The sequence below is a fragment of the Pyxicephalus adspersus genome, chromosome 11, assembly GCF_032062135.1.
Source record: "Pyxicephalus adspersus chromosome 11, UCB_Pads_2.0, whole genome shotgun sequence".
NCBI lineage: Eukaryota > Metazoa > Chordata > Amphibia > Anura > Pyxicephalidae > Pyxicephalus > Pyxicephalus adspersus.
In genome coordinates this window covers 52,543,932-52,558,351 of record NC_092868.1, presented here as the reverse complement: position 1 = coordinate 52,558,351, position 14,420 = coordinate 52,543,932, and the positions used below count along the sequence as shown (strand labels likewise).

Here is a 14,420-nt window from a genome sequence, read left to right as displayed (position 1 = left end):
AAGTGGTGTTAGCTCCAGAACTATGCAGATATTATAGAGAGGAGAGGTCAGCCATGGTTTAAGGATCCTTGAGAAACCTCTGGAGGAACCCTAGAGTTCCAAGCAACCATGGTTGGGATTGGCTGACATAGAGGCTCATTGAAAGTCTTTAAGGTATCCGGCATCGATCTGTTTTCACTTTGTGGAGATTCCCACTCATTTCCTATTGTGCCACCATGATGAATAGTGCAAAGGAATCCATCAAACAGAAATAAAGTAAGAAATAAAAAAATCTTACTTAAGTTCCAATTTGTCCTTACTCTATAAAGACGTATTGACTGGACTTTACCACTTTAATGCATGCCAAGTGGACTGACTTTGCCAGAAATGGTAGAATCTATTGTATTCAGCCAGACAGATCCTCTCTTGTATTGGAATATGAGAATATGAATGTACTGTGAAGCACTGAAAAATGTCAATATCCCCATCACCACCATCTGTATATATAGAAATATAGCTGTAGCCATACACTTGTATATTATAAAATGTTCAACAACCCCATTTACATGATACTTATATGATGGTCTATCTATCTATCTTTCTATCCCATATCAGGAATGCTATCATAAATTCTGGGCCCCAACCAAAGTAAACTTTCTGCCCCACATGTTTAAAAGCTCCAGCATTGAGCGCTTTTGTTCAGGGTCCGGTACTGAAATACCCTTTGTACCTGATGGTGGCCTTGCCCTTTACCCGTATTATATATCTGACAGTGGATGGGGAAGTACCTTTTGCTGGTTCATGGACATCTGCATGAATCCCTTTGCACACAAGGCTTCCACATTGTCAGGTTCCTCCTTTAGCACAGCGTTGAAGTCGAATATTGCCGTCTTTTTCTGTCCCAGCTGCCCGTAACATCTGCCTCTGGCCAGCAGCGAGTCCTTGGCATGGCCTCCTGTCCGTAAATAAACAGAACCATTGTTTAGAAATGCTAAATGAAATAAACGTCATGATTTTTACCCCTGACAATTGACTCGGCAATGAACGGTATTTGCTACTCTGCATTGCACAGATGTTTCAATCATCGCTGCATTCGGCCAGAACAGCGAGAAATCAATGCAGGGGTCACTTTTATTGGTAATTACCCAACATTCTTCTTGTGTTCTTCACTTCAATGAACTACAACATACTAGATGGCAGAATGGCCAAAACATGTGGAATATCAAATGGATAATAATTGCAGCTGCAGCGCTATCCACAATAAAAGCAAAGGTCAGTCCACCCTAAGATAAAATTTCAGTATATGGAAGAAAATAATCACCTGGAAGTCTATTCCGTCTCTTAGAGACTCAATTGGTGAGGTCTCTGTGCTAAGTTCTCGGGTTGGTATGCCTGTTGTGCCTGGTATGAGGGGTTCCAATCAATCCCATCATACCCAAACTGAGTTCCCAGGTTTGTACACCTGCTGTGCCTATTATGAGGGGTCATACCATTCCTGTGCCAAGTTCTTGAGTCTGCACACCTGCTGTGCCAATTATGAGGGTTCCAAACATCCCCAAGATGAGTTCCCAGGTCTTTGCACTTGCTGTGCTCATTATGAGGGGTTCCTACCATTCCTGTGCTGAGTTCTTGGGTCTGCAAACCTGTTGTGCCAATTTTGATGATCTCCCACCCTCTTTTTTAACTATATAATTACTTAATTTTTATCTTTATTAAGCTTACAACATTAAATTTCTACACCTACAATTTGCAGTGCAATTGTCAGCCGTGCAGGCCCATTAAAATGGGCTTTAAGCTCAGATCTATCACAGAAGGTTCTTGCACAGCCACAAACTGCAAGGCATCAGCTTAGTGTTGTCAGCCTGCAACAGGAAAGGGAACACAGTATCACCTTAAAGGAGGAAAAGTCCCCCTATTGGTTCTTCTTTTAGGATCTATGGGTGTTTACAAACTTCTCCAGGGAGTACTTGCCTGGTTCTACTGATAATGCAGCCTATGTGAATCCTTAGCATGGTGCTTTCTGATTACAGAATTCCCATCCAAAGCAATGACTGAGCCTTGTGTTGTCACCAATATGATCAACATGCAGAATTATCATACCTGAGGCTATAATAGCAAATGATAAATACGCTATGGCCTCCTTCAAGTAATCCTCCCCCTGTCGGCTCTGTAGAATGGACATGCCCTTGGCGTGGCAGTGACTCTGCATCAGTCTACGATCCTCTTCTTTAAAAATATCCATAATTGGCAAAAGGCATGAGGTGTCACCCAGCTGGATTACTTTCTTGATAAACTGAGGAAGAGGAAAAGAAAAACTTTCATTACGTTTCCTGAGCAAAATTCTCCTTCATTTGTGTCTCATGTACTCAGCCCTCCAGACACTGCAGATCACAGTGGGAGGGGTCAGTGCTGTTGATTCAGAAAACAATGGGTGTGGCCAGGCAATGATTGACATACTTGAGAATCAGCAGTGGCAATGATAGCCACACCCCCTGCAATGTCTTCCCATCCCTGTGTAGTACAAGCCAGTGCATGCATAAGGGTGGCAACTCTGCTCTGAATTCGGGTGCAGTGTAGTATTGTTGCCACTCCATCAGAAGAAACTGCATTAGCAAATCTTCACTGGCAGGATCAGCAACTATTTCTTAAGAACTAAGAGAACTATCAGTGAAGATGTAATGATAATTGATATTTAATGTAGATTTAATGTTAATGTAGTTCATATTTCTATTTTAATTATTATCAGAGGGTTGAGGAAATTTAGAAAGAATATTGGAATACTAAATGGCCAGATTGCAGAATCCTCATGAATATGCCCAATGGGACTAACTATGGCCAATAGTAAAACTAATTGTGAAACTAATAGTATTTTAGCCTGAACACAATAGGAAAAAAAACTCAAACAGCCAATGCCAATCGGTAAAAACGGAAGCCGGGACTTCAATGCTGCACGAGAGAGAAGTTCATTACAAGGCCACCTTAGATATCTACATCTGGTCTTCAAGCATTGCTCTAATTATATTTATCAGTAGCTCCATAAAGTATCATCCAAAGCCAAACTTTTTGCACTTTGGATAAAGTTAGAACCAGGGCCACATTTGTTTTTGGCATTCCAATGGAGAGAGTTAATTCTCTTCCTGAACTAGAAACAAAAATAGGAAAATATTTGGTGTCCTTGGCCACCACAACAGATGGCCCTATTGGAAGACATTACTTCTCTTCCTGTTCTGATGATTGTACATGTTGGATGATTACATTTTGGTTTCCCCATTATTTTCTGTCTTAGTGGCTATCATAGAGGGTGAATCTCCCTGCAATATAAACTGAAGACCATTAATATCCATTTTTTATACCACCGGAATCATGTGCAGAATTCTGAGAAGATCCAAATATTATTCACATCACATCTGTTTCTTTTTGTATTTTGTAGGGTTAAATGGCAAAACTCCATTTAGGGGACATCCAGCACGATCTTGTTTCATTGTGGCAGGGAATTGATTCCCACGCTTTGGGATGTCTATTCCGGGGTAATAGATAAACATAATTTATGATCAAAATAGAATTGATGGGTACAGGACTTTTCATGTACTATGTGAGTCTGCCTATAAAAAGTCAGAATTAAAGTGGAACCCCAATGCACACAGGCTGGGCTCGTAAGTAATGGACAAAGTGTCCTGCTGACCCAAACCATGCAACAGTGCTGAACCGATCAGTCATGGACACTGCTAAAACTTGGAGACAGGGAAAAAACTTTCAGCACAGAAATAGAGGGCATCACTAAATAAAATAAAACCTAGAGTTATACTTTAAGTTCCTAAGAAATATAATTTTGGATTCTTCATTTTTGGAAGTGCTTGTGAATCGTTGTGTCGCCACCTGCTGCTGAACATGTGTATGTACATCTAAGACCCGTTCTAAAACTTGCTACAAGTCAGTAGTCATGTCAAAGCATCTTGGATTGTTGAATGTGAAATGAATTTGAATATCACTTTAAATAAAACCTGAATATCTTAACGAGATTCTGTATGAATGTTAGATTTCTCATAACCTATGTTCTCAGCAGTTCCAAAGGTAAGTAAAAAAGATTTTGGGATAAAATAATATACATATATACATGTATATATCCAATATACATAAAAGGGGTAGAGTTGGGGCCAAAGCCACGCTCTGCAGATCTGCAATGCTTTCAATCTTTATTGATCACAAGTAGACCAATCCACTCCACAGGCCTGGAATTACATGATACATTTTGCTCCCAGTAAAGCTTGAAAGGTGAAACGCGATAGAGCTTGGTCAGGTCTTTGGAGTGGTTCTGTTCACTTGTAAACACTAAAGTTTAGAAGAATTTCAGATCTGCAGTGTGTGAATTGGGGGAAATGGTCCCTGGACACACAAAATATATATTTGCTGCAGGAAAATGTGACACTGGCTGTGTTTCTAATGTGCCAAATGTTTCTAAATCCCAAAATAAAAAATTTAGATGTCGACAAATGTTGGTGAATATCCCTCGCCAGCTAACGTGCCTTATGATGTGATGGGTCTGTTATAGTGACGGTGAAGCAAAATGTGGAAATCGGTGAATTGATCATGTGACGCTTTTTATCAATGTCTAATGTACAGCGCTGCGTAATATGTTGGCGCTATATAAATCCTGTTTAATAATAATAATAATAATGTCCATTTCTAAGTACAATGCTGACATCTGCTGGTCACAGAGGGACTTGCAGTCCATACCTGGTTGCCGTCGTATATAAAGCCTTTTTTCAGCTGCAGCAGGGCTAATCTGGCAAGCACAGGGGACCTCTGAGAGCTGCTGTTGAGGGCCAGAGAGAGCATCTTATGGGCCTCTTCTATGCGATCCATCTGATAGAGAGCGTCGGTGCACAGGATGCGGCACAGGTCATCGGTGGGGTCCAACATCATCAGGAGTGTGGCCAGCTGGTGGACACCGGAAACATCACTAAACAATAAGTTAAATGAGAGACTTTGGTACTAGAACTCTGCAGTAAATATAAATGATCATAAACACCCAGAACTAGAAATATCACCAAATCAATAGCAAACCATATACTAAATTTATTTCCTGACTATTACTCTAAAGAAGTGTTTCCAGAACTTTTTAACATTGGGGAACCCTTAAAATAACATTCAGGTCATCAGGGAACCCCTTCTAAAATTACTACATCCACAGATCACAGTACATTAGTGTGGTGGTCAGTGAGAATGCCTCTTACATTGCTGATCATTGGGAAGAATGTCACCCTTACAGATAGCCAACAAGATCATTGGTGTCACTTAAACTGACCTGAGAGGTCCAAACTGCTCATCGCTCAGGGAACCCCAACAACCTCTGGAGGAACCCCGGTTGAGAAACACTGCTATAGAGAGAACATAGGGCCACTTGGTCCTTTCAGCGGAGGATCTAACAATCAAATCCCACTTCCATAGTCATACAAGCACACACATATATATATATATATATATATATATATATATATATATATATATAAATATACACAAATATATATATACACAACAGGGTGAAACTTCCCAAACGTATTGCTGGCATATTAAAGACATGGGAAGAACTAAGGTGCCTAGTGGAAACCCACACCAGATACCAAATTACAGATATTAATTGCCAACCTGGTATTTACCACTATTCATCTATTAACCAGCCACATTCACTCCCTAATCAATGCCAGTCCTTTGCTCTGAGCATCAATAATGGGGGGAGTCAATGGTGGTCAGAACTAGGGAAGCGGCACAGCGTGACAATAGGGCACTTCTGATCGCTATATGGATCAAACATTGATTGACAATGTCCTATTTCTAATAGATCTGCATTTGATTTTGTAATTCTAATGAATTCATTATAGGATCTGTTTTAGAAGCATTAGAAGAACACCCATACATCTATAGCCACCATTGTTTTCAGTGAACGTCTATTGCTTTAGCTTTCTTCATAGATTTAAATAGGAGAAGTCCCACAACTCACACACCCAACATGTAGGAGTTTCACATTTACCTACTATCCTGCATTGGTTTATTAGGATAATAATGGATAGTTGTAATTTCAGCAGGGGTGGAGTGTTTGGTGAGGTTTTATAATGGTGCTAATCATGCAAAGTTTTATTAAGTTTCTGAAGGTGGGCATGCCACTTTTACCGTAAGATTACAATGGGTGCTAATGCCTCCCATCCATAGCTCACACACCACCCGATCATGAGGCTGTACCTGTTGTTGGTATAACAATTACCACATTGGGCTGAGTGCAATGCTAAACAGGAAGCCTCACCTTTTTGTGGAATGCGCAAATATTGAATCCCTGAATAATTATAAATAAACAGATTTCCAACAAAATTACCATGTGTTAAAGAATTCTATAGAATACTAATTGCCTGGGGGAGAAGCTGATCTTTTGGTGTCAGTAGTGCTATTCACACTTTTGAAACAATCATATAGATATAAATGCGTCAATGAGCTGAACACCTGAGCTGAATCCCTGTTCTGTGTCATTTTGTTAAGAGGCAGTGGGTCAGAGTACCAACCAGACAAGCGGTTGGGTTGTGTTCAGAGAGACAACCTGCCCACCGTCCTGTGCCTGAAATTCCATAACGGAGACATGGTCCACGGCTCTGGCTGGTGGGCCCCTCTCCCCAACAGGGTCCCTCTCCTGGCAACCTAAGAATTCCTTGTAAAATAAGAGTGGGCACGCGTGCCCATTACTGAAAAAGTGAGGGCATGGTGTTCCCACCCACTACTCCCCTGATGATACTTTCATATTAGTCAACCTCCATTCAATTGGACCTATCTTTAAAACAGACTTGGACTCAAAAGTGATGATTTGGTATGGCATTGGGGACAATTAGAAATGGTAATTGTGTCCAAGCAGTGCCCTAAAAAAGTGCCTTTTGTTCAGAAGTTCAGATGCAGAATAGCAGGGCAGTTCCTGGTTTATGAGGGTTCTTAGGCACCTTTATTCCCCCAACCTTCAGTACTGCTGCTCAGATTTCAGGATATCTGTAGTAAGTTTTAGTAATATCCAAGGAACATAAGGGAAAGGAGGATGGCATTAAGCTCCAACACCATCCAACATGGAGCTTGCAATGGGTTTGGACGGGTATGGAGTGGAAGAGGCTTAGTGGTAAAGGTCACTGCTCCATGCTCTCTCCATTGCTGAACATGTCTAAAATACCTTCAATCTTTATTAGATAAGAATAAGAGAAGGATCATGCAAGTTAATCAGGTAAACAACTAAATTAACTTTGTATCAGCATATAAACCCACTTTAAATGGTCATATTTGGTCATATTGTTATTGCATTATAACATATAGAAAGATTGTTACCTTTCCTTGGGTGAAGCCCCGTCGATCTCTCCGGTCTTTTTCCTGTTGAGGTTCTGACCTTCATTGGAGGGCTTCTTCTGTAGCATTTTCTCCGCCTCCTCCTGCAACACTTTATAGAGAAGACCTCTTTGGTTCCATGGCACATAGGTTTTAATCGTAAGGAAAGTCTCATCTAGTTTAAGTTTGCAGGCTGTAATGTAGTCCAATGCGGTCAAATACGAGCTACCACTTATCATGCGGATGAGTCCTCTCCCGCAAAGAGCCTTGACGCAACTGGAAGGATGGGGGGACTCATCCTCTATAATCTTCTGGAAGTCCTTCAAGGCCTGCTGGTGTTCATTCATGTGAAAATGGCAAAAGCCTTGTAGAACGTGCAAGGTGTTCTGATAGGTCTTCTTCTCAGAATTGATCAGCTGGTTGCAGATATCCAAGCAAGTTCGGAAATCTCCTGCTAAAAGTTTGCAGTCGGCCAAACGAATGTTCATTTCACGTCTGCTCCCTGGACAGCACTGAATTAAAAACTCCAAAGCTTGCATGATGGGTAGTAGAAGGTCCGTACTGGTATCGGATCTGAGCTCTGTTCGAGCCCGAATGGCTTCTCGAAAGTCTCCAAATTCCATTTCAATACAAGCTTTGGAACGTTCCATAACCCTTGCAACATCAGCAGTGGGGAAGATATCTGTAAACCTTTTCCTGGCATGGATAGGGCTGACCCTGAAGGCCTCGGCCAAGTCTTGTACCATTTCCTTTGTCCTACAACCCAAAGAATAGTATGCCGCGGCCCGATCTACAAGAAGACAAGATATCTTTTCTTCTTTTATCTTGGTCTCCAAAGACAATGCCTCAATGGCTCTAGAATACACGGCAATACATTCCTCAAATTTACATTCCTCAAATAAAAAAGCAGCTTGAGTTTTGCATATCTGGAGGTCATCGGGAGCCAACACAGCCAGAAAACCGTAACAATCATGAAGCATAACTTTAATATTTTCTTCCGTGTTGTTGTTTCCATAAGAGGAAATGAAGTCATGGAAAGCACGAATGACATGAGGCAAATACTCCTTTTGTTTTGTGTTGATATATCGCTTGGACTTCTCCTTGTTTTTGGTGAACACTTGAATATATTCCACAACCCCATTTCTAGAGTTGGTTTGAGACAGAATCCATGCCAAACCTCGGGTCAAGAACAATTCCAAGGAATGCTGGGGGTGGGCGTTCAATAGTGAGTTGCACCTGCTCACCACCTCTTCGTAGCGCCCACTTTTAAGAAACGTATTCATTTTAAACAAAGAAGAAGCAAAATTATTTGGGCAAAGTGTAGAAAGAAACACTGCAGCAATCCCGGGATTGAGTGACACAATGGCCATGCCATCACACTTTATTTTTGGTATTTCGGCATCCCTTAGGCACCATTTCTCCAGAATGGTAATAATTTCCTGGTACTGCCCATCATCCAGAGACTTGACTTTCTGAAGAGCAATTGGTGCATTGCAGCTGAATGCTGCCATAAAGAAGGCAGCAGCCAATGAGAATTCTTTTTGGGCCAGATGATGGTTGGCCTCTCGGCACAATTGACTGGGGACATCTTGGCCGGACATCCTCAGGGGATGGTCAATTAGGCAGATGGATGGAAAAAAGTCTTCATTCTTCACTTATATGGAGTCAAGTTTATACCTGCAAAATAAAATAAAAGGCAAGTACATACAAACTGATGACAATGGAAACATTTTCCATAAGGACATTTATTGGATTTTAGATGTGTGAAATCACTACTTACTAACATTACTGTAAAATATACATTGGTTGTCATATGAGTATTTACCTAAAGTATCCAATCAGACCTCTATGATTAAGCCCATATAAAGTGAAATGCGTTGGAGGTGGAATCAGCATCATGTAGTTTTCCTACTGCTGGATAAGGTTTTTTAAAAGGAGCCACAGTGTTCTGCTTGAGACTCATCGGCTCTCTAATTTAAGTGCATGGGAGACTGAGAACCGTTTTTTTGCATTGGGCTATGGCAAATTGTGGCACATTCTCCAAAGGCCACTTCTTGCTTTTAGCCACTTGGATCTTTTTTAAAAATTTGCAGCCATGCATCTGGTTACCTGCGGTGCGGTTTGCTGCTCAAAAATGTACAGCAGCACTTTGGTTGTACACCCTGAATGTGAAAGCACTGCAATCATTTTTTTGATTCATTTTCCTTTAAAAAGTTTTTAGTAATGTTAAACATTTATAAATTGAATTTTAATGTTTTTTTATTTGTTTTGTGTTCATTCTAGTGAACAAACCCAGCACTATGTATGCATTGACTGTGTGTTAATTGACTCATTATAGGGAATTTGTTGTTAGATTAAGGAAAAAAAGGTTCCTGACAACCTAAAATATATTTGTTTACCTGCCCAGCCCTCCCGGGCACAAAATTTCCAGGGGTGTCACAGATGCCCCCCAGCACACTGTGGTTCCTCCTGCTGCCCTTACTGCACCATTGTGTCTTGTAGTGATGTAGCAGATGGTGAAAGGAACTTCAGAGTTCAGCATTGGGGGGGGGGGCAGACAACCACTCCTGCAAGTGTCAAATGCTGAATAATAATGACTGTTGTTGCTTCTCCCAAAAGAGGAGGGGGGGGGGGCACATGGGATTTACTGCCTTGTGCTGCATTCTCTATTATATATAAAAAAAACAACAGGCATGGTGGGAACCCCCTTATAGTAGACACAGTAGGTGTGTGGCCCCAGGGAATTTTTAAAAATGGAGCCCCCAAGGCATAGAAGAACTTTTAAAGTGGTCAATCTCACCTCTACCTAACAAATACAAAAATATTAAAGCAACTTTTTAATTACACAGTAAAAGTAAATTTCGCTATCAGGCTACCAGCAGACATTTCTGTTGTATTTAGATTTTCACAGAGCTGTTAGATGCCACAACCAGGTGATTGACCCATTCACCGACTTTCACTTGTTGCAGTTTGGTAATACCACCTTCACTACAGCCGCATCATTGGACAATGAAGGAGAAGCAGCAGACTGATGAACTCTTCCTTATGTTCCATCTGCTTTTTCCCCTAGCCACATTTCCATATCACTACCTGGACAAGCAATACTTTGATCCTCTCCTATGTCCTATGGTGGCAAACTTCCACAAAGACTTTCCAACTACACCAACCCCAAAGTCTGTGATTGTCAATTTTATACATTTTTGATCCCATGAAAATTTCAAAAAACAATGAAAAGTAAATGATTTCCAAAAATGTGAATGTGCAGATTGCCAGTCAATGTCCGGCTGACCTCAAGTGACCCTTCACATGGAGATCAATCTTTACCAATGCTTTCCTAACCCCCATCACCCCATTGCCTACCTGATGCCAGGGCATTGATTCATACTTGGTAGAGCCGGGGGTAGCGGAAGGCAGCACAATGCAATAAAAATACAATAGTAAAACAAAGCACTAACCCACACAAAAACCTAAAGGAAACAATGGGAATCAGCCTGAAACTTTGTATCTAATTGTTACTCACATGTAAATCCCCAACAAACTGCTTCTCCTCTGACTCCATGGCCGGTGCCCAGGGGTGCTGATGCATATCTGGCTGCAATGGACACTTTTAGAAGAAAGGTACTGATAGCAGACCTGGGACAATGCAGGTTACAGGCAGCAGCTGCTGGGCACCACCCCCAAGCACAGTTACCATAGAGGCCATAAACACTGGGGCCAGCTCTGGATTGGACACTCCCCGCTGCTTGCAATAGAATTCTGCTGGGACAATGGAAGAGCTTTTGTGTCATGCAGAGGGCCTGACATTATCAGGAGTTTTTTTTTCTAGTGTGAATCTATAAAAAAACAAAAGGCCAAAAAGAGATTTTTTTTGTTCATAGATTTAAATATTGTGCTTTTGGGACATACTCTTTTCTTTTTTTTTTTACTTCTTTATTATGTTTTTTGTGTTATTTCATTATTTTTTTATATTTTATTATTTGTGGTATATTGTTATTATGTTATGTTATATATTATGGTATTTGTGTTATATTGCTATGTTAGGTTATATGTTATATTAATTGTGTCGTATTGTTATTATGTTTTTTTTTATATTATGTTATTTGTGTTATATTGTTATTATGTTATGTTATATATATTGGTATTTGTGTTATATTGCTATGTTAAGTTATATGTAAAAGTATTTGTGTCATATTGTTATTATGTTATTTTTTTATAATATGTTATTTGTGTTATATTGTTATTATGGTATATCTAATGGTTTTTGTGTTATATTGTAATATGTTATGATATATATTATGGTATTTGTGTTTTAGTGCTATGTTATGGTATTTAATATTGTATTTTTGTCATATTGTTATTATGCTATGGTATATATTATGATATTTGTGTTATATTGCTATGTTATGTTATAGATTATGGTATTTGTGTTATATTGTTATTATGTTATGTTCAGAGCTCAACCCAGAAATTTTTTTAGGCTAAGTGGGAAGAAATTTTACGAGGGTAGCAGCCCCTGTATTGTGACTCAACTCATCAGTATCTACTCAAAAACATCCTAGTGGCTACTGAAAAGTGCCGGGAGCTGCACTCAGCTAAAGGGGGCTGGGGAAAACACTGATATTATATATTATCATATTTGTGTTATATTGTTATTATGTTATGTGTTGTTATTATGTTATTTTATATATAATGGTAGTTGTGTCTTATTGTATGGTATGTATATATTATGTATATTTATGTATATATATATTTATGTTTTATTATATTATATGTTTTGTTGTTTATTTTATTTTATTTTTCATAGTCTATTTTTGTTTAATTTTATTATTTTATTGTTAATATATATATATATAAATATACATTTATGTTATTTTTTTATAATTATTTTTTTTATATATTTATATATATTTAGAGATGTCTTACATTGTTTTGTATTTTGACCATTCTCTATGGCTCTTGTGTCTTTTAATATGGGTTTGGTTCAGACTAGCAGTATTTTACCGTGGTGTTTACCAATTCCAGATGCCCAGAATCACTAAAAGACTGTTGCTGCTAGGTTTTTTGGCTTATTCATGAGCTTGCAAGCAGTTGCAAAATGTTTAGGAGAGCTTCTATTCTTTCTGTGATGTATTTTACTCTCTATTTCTCATTTTTTGGAGAAATTGTTTTCTTTCTTTCCTTTCTTGTACTAATATCTCTCGCAAACGTTTGCTCAAGTGTTTTTAACTCTTTGTAGGCAGCACCAAATTAAGTCTATGGAAGTGGCAAACCATCTCTGGATGCTACATGTGTCATCCAAGTAAGTGTGCAGCAACACTGCCCCTCCTGTCCAATATAGGGTAGTAAACAGACCCATTAGGTACAATAATAAACATTTTGCAAAAACTGGTCTGAACTTACCATACATTCAATCCTCAGGTGTTCTATATATATAATGTATTTGTTAACTTCTGGAAGGTAGATTTATGCTGTAACCATGATCAGAACTCTCCAGACCAAAGGAAGAAACATCAACAATCCTGGAAGCAGTTACATTCGCATACATGCACATGTACATCTGCACACTCATGGGCTGGCAATACAAAGCACTTTTTTTTTATACCTTTAGTAAACCAGGATGGGAGTTTTGAATGATCCTATTGATATTATTGATTATATTCGTAATGATAAAATTTAATTTTATTCCTGACTGCCAAATGAACATTAAATTAAATAAAGCTACACCTCGCCTAATTCTCAGCTCAGGGCAAATATTGACGCACCCCCAGGTGCCCAGGAAGGGAGCAGAATGATGGTAAATACTCTTATTAAGCTTGAAAGGAAATGAAGATGGATCTCCCCTCCTATTGTTTATTAATTCCCCCACCTCCTAGATTGTAAGCTCTTCGGGGCAGGGTCCTTTCTGTGTCACTGTCTGTATTTGTCTGTCATTTGCAACCCCAATTTAATGTACAACACTGCACAATAGGTTGGCACTATATAATTCCTGATTATTCATAATTTTCATCATCATCATTTACAGAGCAGAGCAGAGAGAGGGGAGCAATTTAAAAAAAAAAAAAGTTGAACTTTATTGCATCAAAAGTCAAAACCTGTTCTGTCATGTGATTGGCTGATTAGAAATTTGGGATATTAAAAATTAGGTTGCCGTTGGGTGTGGATTATATATATAAAGTGGCCAATCGTCAAATGTGCACATCAAACACAATAGAAAATTATTTTATCTCCAAATTTAAAAGGAAATAATTTATTAATAGAGCCTATTGTGCATATGATGATATCATTATTCACCATACATTCATCTGTATTAAAGTGGATGAAATGAAAATGAATTCCAATAAACATATTACATTTGCTGCATTTGATTGGTCGCTGATGCAAAGTTTTCATTTCATTAGACTGCTAATTACAGCTCTGAATATTTTTTGCTGGGTAAGTTATTAGTCACGAAAGAAAGGGAAGCATTTCCAACTCAAATTCCTCGATTGGACACATCGGTGCCATGCAAATAATTCATAAATCAATTAGCCGGATGGATTGCGTTCTATTATAAAGGTAATTAGTGAACACAATACAATCACCGATCATTAGAAGTAAATCCTAAGTGAATGCTTAAACACTGAGCAATAATTACAATGGAGGAATTTGTTTTAATTTTGCTATCCTTTGTTGCATCCATTGCAGCATTTGGCATTCTATATAAACCACTGGGATGGCTGCATGCAGTTTCCTAGGGTGGGTCTCCACCCCAATGACAACAGAGGATTGTGTGATGAATTGGCCACCTGTAGTCCCTTTCGGGTGACAACACAGAAGCACAACTGGGAAACAATGACAGAGTGTTGTCACTCTATATTATAATAAAATAATATAATGATTCCTAAACAATCTCAGTAGCAGGATCACCAGGTGCAAAGACTGAATATTAAGGTCTGAGCTTTAATTTATTCTTGGCTCATTGATTTTCCTAGAAGTCTGCACTTAGCATCCCCTGCATATGTAATATACATATCTGCCTAAAGAGGACTTTAGAGTAAAATGCAAAGGACACTTAATAGGTCTGAGCCCATTCTCCCTGGAACAAGCCCTGATAG

General features: G+C 39.1%; 1 protein-coding gene across 2 annotated transcripts in view; it reads right to left on the bottom strand.

Moving 5' to 3' along the window:
* Positions 1 to 10,967, bottom strand: part of TTC34 (tetratricopeptide repeat domain 34) — a 34,450-nt gene extending 23,483 nt beyond the window's left edge. Inside the window, exons 1-5 of one of the 2 annotated variants that reach the window (XM_072426529.1) lie at positions 10,847 to 10,967; positions 7,330 to 9,003; positions 4,714 to 4,939; positions 2,080 to 2,272; positions 768 to 934 (exon numbers count right to left, since the gene is read on the bottom strand). In XM_072426529.1, coding sequence (XP_072282630.1) covers positions 768 to 934; positions 2,080 to 2,272; positions 4,714 to 4,939; positions 7,330 to 8,927 — 2,184 coding nt within the window. In that variant the 5' untranslated portion in view covers positions 8,928 to 9,003; positions 10,847 to 10,967. Of the gene's footprint in view, positions 1 to 767; positions 935 to 2,079; positions 2,273 to 4,713; positions 4,940 to 7,329; positions 9,112 to 10,846 lie in introns of those variants that run through there. The other variant, XM_072426530.1, reaches the window with a different exon arrangement.
* Between the last annotated feature and the right edge of the window lie 3,453 nt (positions 10,968 to 14,420).